At 41.5% G+C, this 20,377-nt stretch overlaps 1 protein-coding gene across 24 annotated transcripts in view; it reads left to right on the forward strand.

Annotated features, from left to right (window-relative positions):
- The window catches only part of MYO18A (myosin XVIIIA), a 488,146-nt gene that overhangs the window by 198,880 nt on the left and 268,889 nt on the right, over nt 1–20,377 (forward strand). For all 24 annotated transcript variants that reach the window (XM_068270111.1, XM_068270110.1, XM_068270109.1 and 21 more), the window contains 3 exons: nt 875–975; nt 2,228–2,291; nt 5,945–6,089. In XM_068270111.1, coding sequence (XP_068126212.1) covers nt 875–975; nt 2,228–2,291; nt 5,945–6,089 — 310 coding nt within the window. The remainder of the gene's footprint in view (nt 1–874; nt 976–2,227; nt 2,292–5,944; nt 6,090–20,377) is intronic.

Raw genomic sequence — 20,377 nt, forward strand, 5'->3', positions numbered from 1 at the left:
ATCAGTGAGTCTTGTGCTAATCCAGCTAATTCCCGACTTGGGAGAAACGGTCACTTGCATACCTGGATGTTTAACAGTTTCAGGCTGAAAAATAAAAGAAGGAACAGAACCTAGTTGTTTGCTTGGCACTGTTCATACACACGTCTATCCCATCATGACACGTCACCTCTTAAGAACTAAATAAAGGAGGCGAATTATATGGCGAAATAACTAGAAGATGCAGTGTATCTAAAGTAAAATAAATACAAATGTTTCTCTAATTGATTAATTGAAAAAGGCTGCTACTTTTCAGATGACCCTCATAAATTACCGTAATGTAAATCATTTTTTTCGTACATTTAAACAAGGGGTTCTGTTGTACTATAGATGTCCCATATGCGTGTTTATAGCTTTTTTAATAGTCTATAAAGTTGAATGAACATAAGATCCATCCTGAGCAGTGTTGTGTCCTAGAAACATGCAAGTCAATTACATTTCAATTTTGCACAGTTTAAACCAATAATGCTCAGTGCAAGCTTCTGTGTAATTATGTTTCTTGTACAAGTGAATGATGAGACCTGCGTGCACTAACATTGTTGTGTGTCTACAACAGCTGGTTTCCATTGGCTTCATTTCAGCTGACAAACTTTGACCAGCAGCGTTCTGATACAGAGGTGAATGGAATGGCTCTACTCAGTGGCATCAGCTTGCCATGGATACACAATGTGTTTTCTGTTCCTCAAATGGAAATAATCAATCCTGGTGGATCTGATTCTTTGCCAAGAATTGTTATTTCTTGGTCATTTTATGGAAATGTTCCTTTAGGTTGCCCAATATCAGTTTGCATATGTTGCTGTCTCACATTCCTCATGAGGTATATATTGTTCGCTTTCAGACAATGCTATTGGAGAAACTGAGAGTGGCCAGACGCCCAGAAAATGAAGCTTCCTTCAGTGTGTTCTACTACCTCTTGGCTGGAGCAGACAGCACCCTCCGGTAAATGAATGAAACTCAAGCTGTGCTTAAAATAACGATTCTGGTAGTTATCAGACTTTAAAGAGAAACTCCAACCAAGAATTGAACTTTATCCCAATCAGTAGCTGATACCCCCTTTTACATGAGAAATAGAATGATTTTCACAAACAGACCATCAGGGGGCGCTGTGTGACTAATTTTGTGCTGAAACCCCTCCTACAAGAGGCTCTGAATACCGCGGTACTCCTGGCAAACTGCCACAATGTAACAATGTTCACAGACAGGAAATGGCTGTTTACAGCTGTCTAACAGCTAGAAACAGCTAAATAACCTGCCCACAGTAACAATGTCACCATGTAATAAATGTCAGAATGTGAATCTGGGAGAGGAAAGATTTTACAATGAGCAAACACTGACTAAATCATTTATACATAATTATTGTAAAAATGAAGCACTTTTTTTATTAAATTATTTTCACTGGAGTTCCTCTTTAATAACACTATTCCACATAACTGTTATCTAGGGATTTTCTACACATGCACTATATTATTATTATATTATAGATAGGTAATGCAAATATACTCTATGGCAATCCGCAAAGAGCAGGTAACTTCAGATTTAAAGTGACCTTGTAGTAAAACCATATGTATTACGTTAATATATTGAGAACAAAAGTGTTTAATAAAACCACAGATGCTGTTTCATGCCTTGAAAATGTTCTCAATGACATAAATACTTCAGTTAAAATCAACTACACAGTACTAGCAGCAGAAAATTCAGATCAACTTGGTGACTCCCCTGTGAGGTGGGGCATCACCTCACACCTTCCCTTCTGATGACTCATGCTGTCTAGCTCTAAGAACTCTTATGAAGAAGACAGCATGAGTCTGAAAGGCGGAGTGATCATAAGTTAGCAGGCTTGAGTAAGTTGGAAAATCTTAATTGCAGTTTTCATGTAAAATAATGTGAGAATATTGTGACATTATTAATCACCAACTAATTTTAAGACATTCAGGCTACACTTACATTTAAGAGGCCTAAATGCCACATGAGTTAGCTGCTCATTTCATCTGGACTTAAATATGTTCTAATGAAGCTGACAGAGGTTTAACTATCTACTAACATAGTGACTGGTTTCAACAGCTATTTGGGATAACAAGATATTGACTCAGTACCACCTGTGACCTGGGCCACTTTGACAGATGTTATCACTGCTTTCTCCATCTATTGCTTGTTGGTAATTGTAAGTAATCTAGATGTATTTATCATATAGGACCGAGCTTCACCTCAACCACCTGGCAGAAAACAATGTGTTTGGCATCACCTCCACTTCCAAAGTAAGTAGTGCCTGGCACTGACACACACTTGGCATCTTTATGGAACTCCATGGATCATTCATGATTATATTAATAATATAGCAGTTCTTGATTGATATTAATAATTAGATTAATTTGAAAATTTGTAGAATTAAATTTTTTTAAATCAGTGTATTCAGTGTTCTCCCCAGAAACTTTTTCCAGCCGGATGGCATGAAAAAGTAGCCGGGTGGGGCACGATGGGGGAATGCAGGGCTGGCACATCTCTACTTGCATTATAGGAAGAGGATGAGGAGGCAAGTTAATGACAGCTTTGTGCTTACCTAAGAAAGCCCGAGGAGAACAGTGGTATTTATATACCCTGCTTTTTTTTGTGTTTGTTTCTTGCGGGGAACATAAACATTAACATTTTTAAAAGGATCTTGAAGTGAGACGTATATGGAGGCTGCCATATTTATTTCCTTTTAATCAATACCAGTTGCCTGGCAGTCCTGATGATTATTTCAGCATCAGTAGCACCTCAGTCACACACCTGAAATAAGCATGCAGCTATCTAGTCAGATTTTTGTTTGAAACGTGATCTGCATGCTTATGCAGGATCCGTGGCTAAAGGTATTTGAAGCAGAGGAACGGCAGAATGCCAGGCAACCGGTATTGTTTAACAGGCAATAAATAAGGCAGCCTCCATAAATCTCCGTTGGGAAGATTTACTTGCTGCGACATTTTGTCACTCTGCCACCTAACCAGCTATATTGATAAAAATAAACAAAACCTCTTTCAAACTTCTTCTTCCTGTTTCAGTTTTGAGATGAGATACATTTTGCACATCTGGTGATGTGCAGCTCCTCTCTAAAGAGTTTTAAAATATTGTCGTTGTCAAGGGAAGAGGAATTGAGAATATATCTCCAAACGCGGCTTTTGTTGTAGTATGAACTAGTGATGAGTGGCCAGTTCTCCTTGTACTCAAATCTCTATGGACCCTGGGAGAGTATTACACTGAGCCAATCAAAGACTCTGCTGTTTAATTAACCAGCTGTCGGCTAATTGACAAGAAGCTGCTGGCTTTGCATGATCATTTTCTTTCGCATCGAGGGTCAGTGGAAATTTGAGTGTTTCAAGAGTTTATTGCTCACAACTTTCCATAAGGTCCTTAGAAAGCTGTGGAGGCTTCAGAATCGCTAGTTTAATGGCTAGATTGCTAGATTACGCTGGCAATCAAGCAAAAACACTCTCTTCATAACCCACCTGAAACAGGTCTACAGACATGATGCCCAGATTCTGTAGAGTTTTCTCTTCAAACAACCAATCAGGGTCCTATGAGCTAAAAAAATAAATAAAAACTGCATGGTTGAGTGTTTGAAGAGAAAGCGGGCAAAGTGCAAAATTCTATTTCTAGCATCATCCTATCTCCCCTTAAGTGCGGCATAGTTTTAACCTGTGGCGGTCCCAAACTGTTTAAAAAGAAATAAATATGACGGTCTCCATAGCCTCCTTAGTTCAGGTGTCCTTCAAAGCTCAGCTAAATCAAAATCTAACAAGGCAAAGTTTAACTTTAGTCAAGTTGATGCTTGAATGTAAAAGTTTATAGAAGCAAAGCAGTGGAAAGAATATGGACCAAATGTAAACGGGAAGCTGAAACTGTTCACAGCTCTTTTCTCCTCACTGGATTCAGAAGGTAGTCATTCATGTGTGATCACTTAAGGCATAAAAGAGATGCCAGACTTAATTTCCCAACATGCTTGCCTTTACAGTAGAAACCATGTTTACAAGAAGCGGTGGTATGTAAAACATCATTTTACCTTCTTAAACCAAAAGTTATTTGTGATTATTCAGGTTGGACTGAGCTCTGAGGTGGCCCACAATGCATCACTGCTGAATATGCAAATCATCACTTTTTTTGTCCCTGCTGGCTAGTTCTGAGTCAACACGAGCTTGCTGGTCAGTCTGTAACTCTGGGTGTTTCAGGTTCTACACAAAAGCAAAAATAAAGTGACGTCACTTAATGGATTCATTGAAACAGGGAAAAATGCAATCTTTATTTAGCGCAGTTTCAAGTCCTACCCCATAGAACCATATTAATCCATACTATGCACTGATGAGAAACAACCATCTTAAACTGTCTGTATGCATGTTGGATTAGTTTGGCTCTGTAATTTTTAACAAGCTGACATATTATTGCATTCCAGCAGTTCTGCAGATGTTTAGCTATCAGGGACCACAAAGGGATGATTTGCTTATTCACCAGTGATGCACTGTGGGACCACCTCAATTGCTCACTCCAATCTGAATAATTGCAAATACCTTCTGTTTTAAAGAGGCAACCCTATGTTTTACAAAATGTACCTAGGGAGATTTTTCTGCTGTTTCTACCTCCTGCTATCCCTGCAAGCTGAAACACTGCACAGGAATGTTTACTAATAGTGGCTGTCTAGCTGCTAAGCAGACATAAAGAAGATAATGTAATCACTTGAGTTCAGATCTAACTTCGGCAATAAGTTTCCCACTGAAGAAGAAAGTGCTGTGTTTAACTGTTTCAGTGCTGTTCTGCTAACATTTTTGTTTTCTGGTAGTAGGTTTTAGGCTTTAAATAATCTTTTAGAGCAAAGAATAAATGCTGACTTTCAGACAACTTTAAGTGCAGAGTTACAGGCAAGCACAACTACGCGAGTTCCTATCTAAAGCACCACTATTGTGGAAAAATTTAAAAGGCCTGCATAATGTATGTTTCTTCCATAGTAAAATGCACAATAAATTACTTTTTTCCTCTGTTGCGGTCACTTTGAGTAGGTAGTGAAAATCTGACAGATCTGATTTTGGACTAATCCATCTCCTCAGGCGGATTTTCAGGTATTTACAAAACCACTTACTAAACAGCAGTTGTTCAGTTCAACTGCCAAAATACTGTGCAAAAGAGTAGGAGGCTGATTTTGGACCAGCCCATCTTCTCATGGGAGATTACTTTTATTTACTAGAACATTGCCTGGGAATGATCAATGATCTATACAAAGAAGTCAGCCAACTTCTTTACTCATTTGCACACTATTTTGGTAGTTGGACTGAGCAGCCATTCAGTAAGTGCTTTTGGTGAGGAGATGGGACTAGTCCAAAACCTGTCAGATTTTCTCTACCTATTGTAAGCGACAGTGGCATAGTAAAAGGGTCATTTATAGAGCATTTTTTTATTCTGGGAGAAATCTACATTTACATTTATGTATCTTAAATAATAATAAAAAAAAACTATAGTTCTTTAAAGCCTTCCGTTTCAAAGGTAGAAATAATGCTAATTAACACAACTACTTTAGGAATTTGCCTTGTTCATTTCTGGGTTTAGTTGGGCTTGAATGCTGCTCTGTCACAGGCCCAATGCAGAATAGGAAACTGAAGTTTTGCCATCTTTAGTCTTTTAATTGTTGTTGAATAGTTATTACAGAAGGGCTTTCCAGCTGTTGGATAGTTATACCAGGGTTTGGCAGCTGATTTTCATTTAATCAAACCCCCGCCAGCTCTACTCGCTGGCATGTGTTGTGTTTTCATTGGAGTTCATGCACAAGGTCACATAAATAAGGGAGACTCATAAAATGGCTAATGTGTCCAAAATGCAGTCTTTAGATGAGCTTCTAATATTAGCAGAAAGGAAATCTGTTCTCGAACAGCGCTGTCCATATTGTCCACAGGCAGAAGATAAGCAGAAGTCGGCACAGCTGTTCGGTAAACTGCAGGCTGCTATGAAGATCCTGGGAATCTCTAGTGAGGAGCAAAAGGCCTTCTGGTTAATTCTCGGAGCAATTTACCACCTGGGAGCGGCTGGCGCAACCAAAGGTACATTGTTTGTCCTTGAAGTGTACAGACTGAGCACTCAAATCATGAGGTTTCTTTATGAAACAGGCAGGGATTTAGTTGATGTGATTTCTCACTGTTGTCATGCAATTTTTCCCCCTTTAAATCATACAAGTTAATCTTTGAACCAAATCTGGTCAAATTTGGCCCACAATGTTTTTTTTTTCTCTACTTTGCATTATGTTTGGTCTACTGTAGACCACCAGGGAAGCTATGTTGGAGGTGAAGCACTAGATCACCAGGGAAGTCATGTGGGGAAGGGAGGTGGAAAGCACTCAACACCAAGGAATTGAATAGGGGAGGAAAGGTGACACTAGGGTAATGTTTACGAGTACAAAGGAGGACCACTAGACACCAGGGAACATTACAGGGGAAGGAGCTGCTACTAGACACCAAGGAACAGTATATTGAAGGGATATCATTCAACTCCCTATAAGGGAGGGAGGTGGCCATTAGACATTGAGGTTAGCCCATGACTTGGGCCTAGTGTTCAGTTTCAGCCCGCTGTGTATTTGAGTTTGACACCTCTGCCTTAAATGTACAGGCTGTTTTGATTTTTGCTAATTCGCTTTCTCCCTTTACACATGATGACCAACGCCAAATATTTCAGAGATCTGATGCGTTACCAGTAGTGATTATTGGTGGGATGTGCATAATTTCCTGGCCGATAAACAGAGTCCAGGCTTATGATTAGCCATGTGTTCAGGGCTGAGGTGTGACTAGTGAATAGACCAGCAATATTTCACATTGACTTTAATTCTGTTGTGTTGTGTTTAACCCTTCCTTCCCTGCAGTCTCAGATGTAGATGCTCTGGGTAACTCATGTTTGACTCTTGACGATTTGTTGTTTGCACTTTCCTTGCTTGCGTTTCTTCTTCATCCTCCACTTCAGGGCAGCACTGTCTGTAGTGTTTCACTCACTGCTCTGCACAGCATGGAGCATGTCAGAATCCCATCATTCACCCAGCTCAGGAAACAGAGTATGACTTTCCCAGCACTCTGCTGCATCACTGATCCATATCTGTCTGCAGATACCGCACCATCTCTTCATAGACTGAGGCAGTTCTGGAAAGCCTTGATCCATCACATCTCTCATGGTCTAAACTGTATTCCTAACAAAGCTAAGCTAGGGCTAGGATTGCCACATTCTGTCTGCGAGAAAATTGGACATCTGTGAGATTTGTTACAGATACGAGAAAAAAAATATACAGCATTACCAGAGCAAATGATGACTTCCAGCAAGTGGCTAAGCAATGCCTTGTTTAAAAGTATCTAATCAAATGTAGGTTTCTCCCTGATTAAAATACACTATAAATAACTCCTTTCCTATGTTGCTTTCACTTACAGTAGGTAGTAAAAAGCTGACGGATCTGACAGTTTTTGGACTAGTCCATTTCCTCATGCGAGGGGGGGGTGTTATAAGCATTTATTTACAAAAGCACTTACTAAAGAGCAGTTGCTCAGTCCAACTACTAAAATAATACACACAAGAGTAGGGAGGCTGGCCGCCAGATCCAGTCCAGAGATTACTTTTGTAAAGATTAAAGGTAATACTGATTATCTCCCATGAAGAGTATGGATTAGGCTAAAGATTGTCAGACCTGTCAGCTTTGTACTACCTACTGTAAAGCTGGCCATACACTAGGCCGATTCCCCGTCGATCGACAGCAGATTCGATCACTGGGATCGAATCTGCTGTCAAAACGTTAACGCTAAATTTCAATCTATTTCTTTCCGAAATAGATCGATCTCGTCGATCGCTCCGTGCGGGAAATTACCGTTGATCGCCCGCGGGTAGGGAGCGCGTCGCTAGCAGCGTTCCAGTGCCCGACGACCGACGCAATACATTACCTGCTCCGCCGGCGCGTATCCCCCCGGTCACCGCTGCTCCTTCTCCACGCTGGGCTCCGGATCCAGCAGGCTTCACTTCTTCCTGTCCCGGCAGGGAGTTTGAACAGCAGAGGGTGCTCTACTGTTTAAACTTCCCCCAGACAGGAAGAAGTGAAGCCTGCCGGAGACCAAACCAAAGCGGAGAAGACAGCGGAGACCTGGGGAGTCGCACCGGCGGAGCAGGTAATGTATGCTGAAATCGATTCACAATCTGTTTGCAATAAAGGCAAGATCAGATTCGATCAGAGAGGGATCGATCTGTTGGTCGAATCTGATAGCAAATCGACCAGTGTATAGCTACCTTAAGTGACTTCAACATAGGAAAAATGTAATTTGTAGCTCTAGTAATTTATCATTGTTTAAAGTGAACCTGCGGTGAAAATAAACTGATGAGATAAACAATTATATTTATCCTCCTACTCTTAAAAACAGAGGCAGGACAAGGTCCTCCAGCACCCAAGGCTGAGACACCAAAGTGCGCCCCCCATCCCTCCCACCCCAGCCATCACACGCTGATTGCTATTAGACTAAGAGGTGCCACAGGGCCCACAACCTCCCCAACTGTCTTGCAGTCACTGCTATGTATCCCCTTTTCTTATTTCTTTCTGCTTAAAACACAATTAGGAATGACAGCTGAATAATTTGTGTGCCCCCTCCTACACTGCGCCCTGAGGCTGGAGCCTCTCCAGCCTATGCCTCGGCCCGGCCCTGCTTAAAAATGACTTTTTAAAATATCTCATGGTATTCTTTTATAATGAAACATTTACAATGTAGGTTGGATATTTTACTGTAATCAGTATATATTTTACTCTAATCAGTAGTCTGTGTGACCCAGGGTTGGAAAAAGGGCAATAGTTCACGTGTTTTATCTCTCCCTGCCCTCAGAAGCTGTATTCTGCCAGGAACATTTTGTATGGCTGTAATTAGCTTATCATGGATGTTTACTGTATTCCTGACAAGGTACTGACAAGACAGAAGCTGTCACTTCCATGCCTAGATATTAACTCTTTCAGGCAACAAAATAAATAAAGTAAAACAGCCTGGTTAGTAGTATAGTTTGTACTTTACATACACGTTTGTCTCATCATGTCACATATTGCCTCAGGTACACTTTGAGCCAGAATTATCACTTACTGCTTTGTATAAAGCAAAGCGTACTAAGCAGTATTGCAGTTTGTTAAATAGTAATGCGGACAAATCAATTTATCTGCCAGACCTTTGTCTGGATCTGTCTCTTATTGACTCAAACAGTATAAAAAAGCCCAAAAACTAAACTGTCTGAGGAGATGTAAGGCTCCCAAGTCTGAGTGGTTTCTCCTCAGATCATTTCCTGTCCAGAGCTGGCTCCATATGTATGGAAAACAGCATTTTCCATGGAAAAGGACAATAATTCCAATGCAGACGCATAGTACAGAAGCGTGTTACAGTTCCCAGAGCCAGACATGGATATAATATTTTTTTCCATTGGTGTGTTATGTCTTTGGTCTCTTTTGCCACCAGAGGGCAGTCAAAACCAAGGTTTGATCATTCACAAATGTAAATGTTCTTGCCTACAGAAAATAATGCTTCTAATGTGTGATAACAGATGAAAAATGCAGATAGCAAACTGCTGCTAATGACCTGATCATGGTGTTAATGACTTCATAGGAGAACTTTCAGTGGACCTTAATTGGTAAATTTGTAAATTGCTTTTTACTATGCACAGCAGTGTTCTTTCTTTAGCTGAATTTCCACATAAACTTTGTGTCTCTGGAGTCCTGTTCTGCTCAGTTTACCTGAAGCGTTGCCTGAACTCACAACTGCGATATTTAACCTGAGGTGATTGGTAGTCACATTCTAGCATACAAGATAGAAATGGTCTTATGATAATGAGAAAAGCAGGGATGCTGTTTTCATTGCAATGAGGTTTAGTGTCTCTCTCTCTCTCTCTCTCTCTCTCTCTCTCCTTCCTCCATCTTGGTGTGTGGTGAGCCTGTCTGTCATAGGGGTTGGTGTACAGACAGCGCACGACAAAATCACTGTTCACACTCGACAGCAGTGTACTGCACGTTGTCCAACAAGTGCAACCCACGGTACATGGGTGATGTGATCATTACTATGGTAACGCACGTTATGCTATTTGCACAACATGTTATTGGCGTGATGATCGCGTTACCCATGTACCATTGGTCACACTAATTGTACAACGCGCAATACACTGCTGGCAGTAGTAACAGTGATATTGCTGTGCGTTGTCTGTGCACCCCAATATTACCACAGCTTTGTGTATTAAACACATTCTCTCTCTCCCCCCCCCCCCCCCATTACCAGTAAATGATTTCCCTCAGATGTGACCATTAGATCAGATTTTTTTTTTTTTTACAATTTTAATCGTACAGAAAAACACACAGTATGTGGAGAAAATCAATTTTATGGTCGATTAAAATACGGAATTTTCTTAAGAATTTTGTGAAGGGGGAAAATGCCCTTATTGACCCCTTTATGGGAATAATTGAAAATTAACCTCTGATTACTAATAATCCCACAAATCTGATTGACCACATCTAAGGAAAATATTGTACCATTAATTGGGCACCTTCACACACGTAGGCATATAGAATATCAGGCGATGTAGTGGCAGATTGACCAAGAGACAGATCTCTTTCTGATCGGAGAAAGATTTGTTGTCTGCCCACACGCTGCAGGCTGATGATGCTGAAATCGATCGTGAATCGACCTTGTGAGGCCGCTGCCCCCCAAATGTAAAATGTTCACACACGACAAGACCCTAATTCCCCCCCCCCTCCCCCTGGAACCGGTGTAGTATATTTTACCTGTCAGTGTCCAACGCTGGCTCCGGATTTGCGCCCCACGTGATTGCTGGCGTATATGTTGGTTCATGTGTGATAATCACCAGCTTGACAAAACTTTTCTTTTCATAACATGAAGACTGATAGGGTAATAACTGTTGAAGAAAGTGAAGAGAAAGGAATCCATCATTCGCTGACCTAGTTTATCCTAACTCTCCAGGTTGGCCTACTGAGCACCCCCTGCAGCTCTCAAGCGCTTGCAGTCCGACAGGAGAAAAGCTCTATACAGACGTTGGCACTTCTTTTCATTTCTTATTAATAAGTTCCCATATCTCAGCAACAGTGCACTGCTTTGACATGAAGGCAGTGTGCAGAGCTAAAATATAATCTTTTACAATTTGTTTGCTTTATTATGGGATTTGGTCACCCCGCATGTACTGTATTTATTTAGTGCCAAGCAGTGGACTGAATATTGGTTCTAGCGAGCTGGACTCTGCTGTATGTCACTTAACTCTTCCTCACTGATGCAATTTCTGAATTCCTGTGACATTTTATAGAATTTTGATGCATTGACATATCACCTCGTAATCTTCCTGTTGTGATATAAACAGTTCTACATATGACAAAGATAACCTGCTCTGAGCTGTTTATCATCTTGGCCTTGACTGTGCACAGCATACTATCTCATTACACCGCTGTATTATATATACCGTACTGCTCAGAGACAATATTCTGCTATTCCTTCCTGATGGTTACAGTCCCCTCTAGGTCTCCATATGTTGATGTCACTGTAGATCAGGTAAATGATCTGTATCTGCCTTATAATGATCGTTTACCTGCTCGCCACCTTACACCGCTAGATAATAGATCACATTCCAGCAGGAATCTGATCAAATGTGATTGTATTGCGGTTGCTGTTAGGTGTGTGCTACAAAATTGCTAATTGTATACTCTGTATACCTCTGACACAGGAGACCAGTGTTAGAATCTGAGCTCTTCCTGATCAGTAAGCCAGCATCTATTCAGTGAGGAGACCTTGGACAACACTCGTTAACACGGCTACTGCCTATAGAACACACCCCAGTGGCTGCAGCTCTGCCAATTTGAGTCCACCAGGAGAAAAGCGCAATATAAATCTTGTGTGTCTTGTCTTACTTCCTACCATGGCCCCCTTCTGTTCTTATTTAAAAGGTTAAAGTGCGCTTTAGATCAGGATAACAAATACCAACAATAACTGGATCACTGTAACCAATAGGGGATTGCACCCCTTAGACAAATAAATCAATAAACTAGCATATACATACATGCAAAGATTGCTGGTCTGTGCTGGGTTAGACAACATATCTGGTAAGGTTGCTTGCCAGTGAAAGGTGGCACAGTGTGGTGAGGGGAAGTTTCCGGGATCACGCTGGTGGTGGACTGCATGGATTTGCTGATGGAAACAGTATTGTACTATCTGGAGTTTGTTTGCTTTTACATGTACGTTTGAGGAGAGGCTTTAGGAACCCAGTCCCGTCTGATTGGCGGAGCCATATGCATATGTGCTGGTCCATAACGGGTCAGCCTGGGAATGTGGTGAGCGCAATCTGTTTATATCTTTTTCTGATGAAACGATCTATTCAGCTGTACCTCTTCTGTACTTGCCTGCTTGGATAAAGAACAGCCTTTACTTATCAATGTTCGTTTTATAAAATTATCAAACATTGATTGAGCAGGCCTTTTTTTTGGTAGATTTGGTAGATTCTTGTCCTATTCAATGGTTTTATTGAATCGAATATCTGATCTATTTTGCAAAGTATTATGACCATAAAATTAGCCTTATGCTGGTCATGTAGTACCTAGTTTAATACTGTAATGCTGTGAATACATGATTTTCAGTCGATTTTGGCAGATCTTTGGTTCGATAGATAATTGCCAATGTGATTTCGATCTCACTTTCGATCGTTTCACTGCTAGATTTATCAAAGAAGTGGATGGAAATTGATAAGAAAAGATAAGAGAAGCGAGCGGGAAATTGACCGGAAAAATGAATCAAAAATCAATTGAACGGAAAATCGACCGGAAAAAACTCATTGTGTATTCCCAGCATAAGGCAGCGCTGTCCAACTTCATGGGTAGGGATGTGGCAAGCACCATGATTTTTTTGGCTGGATTGGGCAGGGCATCACTGTCCCGGCTTCAGGGGGGAACCAAACGTAAACAGGAGGTGGGCCTGCCTGAGAATCGGGACTGACACAAAAAAACAGATAAATCGCATACTGTAATGAGTGATATATAATTAAAACTGACCTCTGATGAGCAAAATACTTACAGCCCTTCTTAACTTGTACTTCAAAAAGGCTAAAAAAATAAAAATGAAAAAAAAGCAGGGCTAGTGCTGATTAGTCCTGATTTTCCACGCATACTAGGTGTGTCCCCACATACAGCCTACTCTGTCTTCAATGTAGGTCTGTGGCTCTGACACAATTTTCTAGTTGTAGTTCTTGCTTACATTCAGCAATGCTAGGAGGAGCTTGTGCATATGCATACCATATAGTGTTACATTATGGGAGTTTAGGCCTGCAGTGACTAGATGGCAGCGCTGTGATCCTGCCCCAAATACAGAGACTGGCGTCATGTAGGAAGAGGAGAGGCCACACCCCCACCACTTATGACAGATAGCTGTGGGGGAGGGGTGAGAAGAAATCCAGGGCAGTGCTGAAAAAGTCAGTTGGTCTTCTATTTTTATCTTTATTTTTTATTTTACGGTCATAATGACCTTACGTTGAAGTTAAAAAACAGTATATGAAAAGTAAATGTTTTTGTTCTTGCTTTTTATTCCATTCTGTGTCAGACTACACGTTTTTAAGAAAACGGAACAATCAACTAGTATAGAAACACTTCTGATCGCAATGTAGTAGAATTGCTTTGCTTTTGATCTCTGAAAAGACTGGGAAGGTCACTGTCCATCTGTAAAGTGGAATGGAACTAAAAATAGATGAAAATTGCCGCACAGATGGGTAGCTTGAGACCGAATGGTTACTTTCAATCAGATTTTTACACCGTAGAGACCGTAAACACGTAGATGTTTTTGATCACATTGAAGCGAATCAATTTCTGAGACTGTAACCTTTAGCGTTTTACTATTGTTTGTGATTGTTTTTAGAGAGACGTACAAGTTTCAAGCAAATTATATGCAGCTTGGATTTGAGTCATTCGGATTTATTTCCTGCTGAATCTGATTGGCCCAATTCCTAGCTGCATACAATTTGCATGAACTTGCATGCAAGGTGGAATTATATTTCTTTAACCATCTCTAATGGTTTTCATATTGATTGCATATCTGAACCCCATGTGACTCTTATCAATGTATGACGAATATGCATCTATACCGTAGAACCACTGTGTGACTTTAGTAAATTTCCTCCATTATAACTGCATGTATTGAATTGCCCTATCTTGCTGATAACATGACTTGTGCATGATTGTATGATGCTTCCTGATCTCTGTGTGTATAGAGAGATTCTTCTTGTTTTCTGTGCACAGAATTGGTGTTTGTGGTTTGCAGTAATAGAATGAAATGACACTTTAGCTATGTGCTCCTTACTGCATGAATCCTATCACTCTACCTGTACTATATAAGATGCTAATCAGAGGTGCTGCTGTTATCCAATACATTCCTGAAATTATTATAAAACGCTCCCAAAATGTAAAAACTTACAACTGAACATTTCTCACTCAGAACTTCTCCCTTATCAAGTCAGATTTGCTCCTGACAGTCACTGTGTTCTGGTTGAAGCCCTAGTTAAAGAGACACTGAAATTTTTTTTACCTTAATTTCTTATCCAGTCCAATTCAGCATTAAATCTGAAGCAGATTTGCTGCATCACCGCGGCAAAACGAGTGATTTATGGCTAAGAAATAGACCTGCAAAGTTCCACGACTTTGCAGGTCGCAAGATACTGCTGCCCTGGGGAGGCAGAGCTTTTTGCGCTGTAGCGCTGCCTCCTATCCAGCCAATCTTGGCGGATCTCTGCCTTTCCCCGCCCCTCGCAGTGAAAGAAAACTGAAAGGGGCGGGGAGAGGTGGAGATCAGCGGAGATTGACTGGAGATGAGGCAGAGCTACTGCACACAGCTCTGCCTCTTACAGGAAGGTGAAGGATGCGAGCCCTGGAACTTTGCACGGCTATTAAAGCCATAAATCACTCCTTTTGCTGTGGGGGTGCAGCAAATCTGCTTAGGAAATTAAGATGAAAAGAGAGACCTCATTGTCTCTTTAAGGCTCTGTTTATATGCATTTAATACAACATTGTTTTGAGGTAATTATAAGTTACAAAAAAATAGTATTTGCAGAGGAGGATACCACCCACTGCATGAATTCATAGGTGCCCAGCAGCTGAAAGCTGCCCACTGAGGCAGGGTTCATCTTGGCATTAAAATGTTCTGTTTAGTGGAACCAGTCTGAACTGCTCCTGTGCAAAGCAGTAGGATCTGTTCACAATAGTACTTTCGGGATGGATCCTATTGCAAAAATACCCATCGTAACAAATGGATCCATCCAAACGGAAACTGGGTCAGTTTTTACAGGATCAGTTTTTCATTTGGTACTGTGTGAACCTGGTGTCAGTCAGTCGGAAGCGCTCAGCTTATAATCACTTGGGCTTAAAAGGAACAAAGTAGCCCAAGGTGTGAGACCTATGGAAGCTGCCATAATTAATTATTTTTAAACAATACCGGTTGCCTGTCTGGCAGTCCTGCTGATCTTTCTGATCAGTAGGGTCTAAATCGCACACCCAAAACAAGCATGCAGCTAATCTTGTCAGATGTATCATAGACATCTGATCTGCATGCTTGTTTAGGGTCTATGGCTTGACTTAATAGAGGCAAAGGATTAGTAGGACAGCCAGGCTATGTGCATTATTTAAAAGGAAATAAACATGTCAGCCTCCATATCCCTCACCTAGGGTTGCCTTTAAAGGGGACAAATGGATTGCTGTGTCAGCTGAAGCCACACCTCCCTGCTGAATGACACCCTATCTTCACACTGACTAGTAGTTTTGAGCAGGCAGCTGGAGATTTTTTTTTTTTCTGCAAGAATAGCAGTGTTTCTTTGAAAACTTTTGAATGCATAATTCATATAATGATGTTCTGCTGAATGCATATAAAGCTGGCCACTAACGGTCCAATTTCTAGCGAAAAATCGTTCGAGCGATCAGAAATTCTGATCGGACGAAAAATCGTTCACTACACCATCAACTATCCAATCATTGCTTCCTATCTATCACGACCACCAAGAAAATCCAAATTTTCATTCGACGAAAATTCATTCGGGCGACATTTTTTTCACTCGCTCATAATCTATTGTGTCCACCAATGGAGATTATTTACAACCAATCCGATCAGAATTTCTGATCGCTCTAACGATTTTTTACTAGAAATTGGACCGTTAGTGGCCAGCTTAAGATATGTGCCAGAGCTGGAGCTTTAAAGTGAAGCTGTAATGACAGTTAAGTACCTAATCGAAACACAGCAGCTTATGACACACTGGCTGTACTTAGACAATTTTCTGATCCAAAGTGCAGTATCCACTGCATGCAGAAGCCACGGTCAGCTTGGTCACTGGAGCTTAGCCTGGATGCGGCAGTCTTTGCACTCATTGGGATGTTACTTCCCTCTCAACCTTACCAGCTTCTCAGTTCATGCTGGTAAGGGTGAAATAGGCTGGGAGTGATGTCACATTGTGGGCGGAGAGGAGTGGAGGTGGCGGCATCCAGATCAACGGCAGGTGACCATGCTGATGCCTTTGCATGGAGTGTAACATTAGGGGATACTGTACTATACTAATGTAAATCAGAAACGGACAACACTGACTGAAAGGACACTCTGTGCTGTTCTTAGTTTAAGGTACTTTAGTGTCACTACAGAGACACTTTATATAAAATTGTGGAAGGCCTCCTTCCTGTAGGACACACGGCAAGTAATTAAAGAGCAGCTTGTGTTTTCCCCAAAAGTTTGCTCAGTTTCTCACCATGGATTCAAAAACAGAGAGTGGCATAGAAGGACAATCTCTGCCCTCAATCACATGCTTGCATTACTACCAATGTCTAGTCAGTTTGATCACACTGTATGAAATCATTGTTGTCACATTGTTACTTGCTGTTCCATATTCTCTTGATAGCATTACATATGTATGTATGGGTTTGTAATCTGTCTGGTGTCGGCATTTCATGGTTTTGTGTGGTTAGGTTCAGCTATTTTCTACCAGTCTCTGCAGACTCCAAGACATGCGCTGAGATAGTGAGGAACAGTAAGATCCTCTAGAAATGATCAATAATGCGAGAAATCATGGAGAAGTCTGTCATTGATGACTTGATAGATTTGAAAAGTCTCTCATTAGCTGGCTGCAATCAAAGGATGGTACAGTAGCTCCCAGAAATGCATACAGTATGACCGTACATCCTCTCTATGGGACATTCAATGTGCACATCTATTAAATCAACTTAACAGCAAAAACATACATGCATAATGGGACACACAATGAGAGATTCACGAAAGACTGAAATAAATCTATCAAAGAAAACCGAAAAAAAAAGATACCGGTACATCTGAAATACTGCAGTCAACCAACAGGTATACAGGTAGAACTGGACAAAGCAATGTTCCTTCTCCTCCAAGACCATTAAAGCTCTACTTTACCCTCCCAGATGCTTCATTATTTGTAATGGTGAATAGGGGCTATGACATTTCTTTCACTATTTTTTTTATTTGATGCAGCTTTCCCAGTGAAATTCCCTGGAAAAGCCAGTCACATGACTCAGAGATAAGTATACCAATAACTGGCAGCACTTTGGGAGTTTGTTCCTCTGCACAGAGTCCTCATCTGACCTGCCCGCCTACCTCTGCTCCTTCATTTGGGCAGGGTCAGCTCTGTGCTCAGCAGGGTAGGGTCAGCTCCTCCTTGTCTACCTCATGTTGGTGGTGATGAATGGACAGAAGTTCAGACAGAACAAATACTTCTGTTCAAACCAGCCAAGAACGTATCTGACTTTAAAATAGAAAGTCCATGTGTTTTGCTGTTTATGGAACAAGGAATATTTCAAGGTATGCTATTTTGGACCCTGCGTTCCTTGAATTAAAATTGCTGTGAAAATGCTGCAGGCACTGTGATTGTCAAATCGCCAGCGATTCCAAGAAAGGGCAGATCGCTATTGTAAGCACTCTAGTCGGCCCCATGCCGTTTCTAACTTCATACTTTTTGGTCCATTAAAATAATCACACAAACATAACATTTTTATACTTAGTTTAATCTTTCATTTGAGTCTTGTGCTATTTATTTATATGCTTTTAGTGTTATGTTAATTCAAAAATGTGCATAATGAATTATCCACTGTGTTCATTTCCTGGTGCAGCCTACACAGGAAGCAGAAGAGACACATAATAATGTGATCAAAGCCAGCAAATCAGAAGCATACAAATATGTCCATTCTCCATAATTTTTCTTTTGTAAAATCCCCTGTAGTGGCTATTTACCAAACTGGTTGATTTCAGATGGCTTTGATCACGTTGATCACATTTTCCTGAAATCTCCTGATCTGAAGTGCCATCAGGAAGCAAAGTCGCATATGTAGTGGGAAGGATCCAAAACCATAAACAGCAGTAAGTGCAGTTGGAGGCAGTCGGATGTTTGATGAACTGGAATTAAAATTAAAGCTATAGTGTAGGACATCAATGTTCTTTGGATCCACATTTGCCCATTCTCAGCCTGCAAGTGGCCAGCCTAAAACACTGTACAGCACTTCAAAACCAGGAGCGCATTACACAAATATCAATGTCCCATGTACATATGTATTGATGAGCGACAAATGGAAACATAGGTTTTATAGCTTTAGGCTGCTTTCACAGTGGGCCGTTACAGGCGTTAGTAATGAAAAATCAATGGGCTGTTCACAATGCCCACGTTGCGTTACAGTGTAACGCTGGACGTTCAAAGAAAGTGCAGCATGCTGTGTGTTATATGTGGTTTTAGCTGCGTTAGACTGTTTGCACATGCTCAGTAAGGGGAGAGTGCGCTATTGTTCCTAGCCACATGGCTAATTGATATTCACTGCACTGTAGTGTTGTCCAGATCATGAAGGAGTCAGATCTTTGTGGATCTTTTTTGTGAGTCGAATCATCCGGATCATCACAATGAAGGATTCGGTTCACAGTGGATGTCTGGAAGAAACAGGAACTGCAGCTTCTGTGCACAAGCACAATCTTCCTGCTGCATCTCTCCCTTCCCCATTAGCACCCTCAATGTGCCCTCATTCGCACCTCTCACTCTGCTGCACCCCCTGCTTCCTGCTTCCCTAGTAAAATGATTCAAAGATTTGGTTCAAAGATCCGGATCTTTTCAATGATCCGATCCGAATCATTGAAAAGATCCGGACTTCCCAGAATAGCACCAAGAGTCTCATAACGCAGCTCAATTTGACATCCAACTTCAACACCACCATGCGTTGTGTTAGGGGCACGTTATGCGACCTTAATGTCCCCTAAAACGCAACGTCTTGGTGTGAAAGAGGCCTTAAGGCTGCTTACACACCAAGACGTTACAGGCGCACGTTAGTGCGCCTGTAACGCTCCCCCAACGCACAGCAATGTAACACAAGTGGGCTGTTCACACAGCCCACATTGCGTTACATGTAACGCTGCACGTTCTGTGCAGAGTGCAGCATGCTACGGCGTTGGAGCGGCTATAGCCGCGTTAGACTGTTTGCACATGCGCAGTGGGGGGCGGAGAGGAGGCGGGGAGAGCCAGCTACAGTAGCCGCGCACATGGCTACTTAATATTCACTGCACTGGCGGGCGCTGATTGGCCGGCGGGACCACATGATGCGGAGTGTCTCGCTCCGCATCACGTGGTCCCGCTGGCCAATCAGCGCCACTCTGGGAGACATTATAGGACTCGAGCCGCCTAACGCGGCTCACTCTACCGTCGGCTCTTGCAGCACCATACGTTGTGGTAGGTGCACGTTATGCGACCTTAACGTGGCACCTAATGCAACGTCTTGGTGTGCAAGAAGCCTAAAGCAATAAGATTATATACATTAAGCTTAGGATATCTTTACATTTAAAACTGAAGATGCCCTTTGAACCAAATCTGTGGTAATTTGGAACACACCTCTGTACCATAAGGTGGAAAGGAATAACGTTTCTTCCACTGCACATCCCTCCAGTGCAGCCCAGATATTCTCCTGAAATACTATTGGCTTGCTTTTAGGTGGAGCACAGGGACACCCCTTAGCCTGTAGTATACAGTGCTCTGCTTGGGCCTAAACCACCTATTGACCTTTGCCTTGCTGCAGAGTTTGTGGGGTTGCAGAGCTCCAAGCTTCAGTAAGCTGCTAAATAAATTGGGGGGACATTCCAGGTCCCATTAGTGAGGCAGATGATATACGGAATTAAAATGGAGCACAACATTTGGTGCATTCTCATTTGTTAAAGTGTTTTTAGCCACAGGTTCACTGTAACCTATAACACATACGGCTAAAACAGGAGAAGTTAGAGTTGATGCTGGTACTTGCCTTACAATCCCAAAACAATCCTATTTTTCTTCTTTTGCGGCAACT

This window comes from Hyperolius riggenbachi, chromosome 2, assembly GCF_040937935.1.
Source record: "Hyperolius riggenbachi isolate aHypRig1 chromosome 2, aHypRig1.pri, whole genome shotgun sequence".
Lineage (NCBI taxonomy): Eukaryota > Metazoa > Chordata > Amphibia > Anura > Hyperoliidae > Hyperolius > Hyperolius riggenbachi.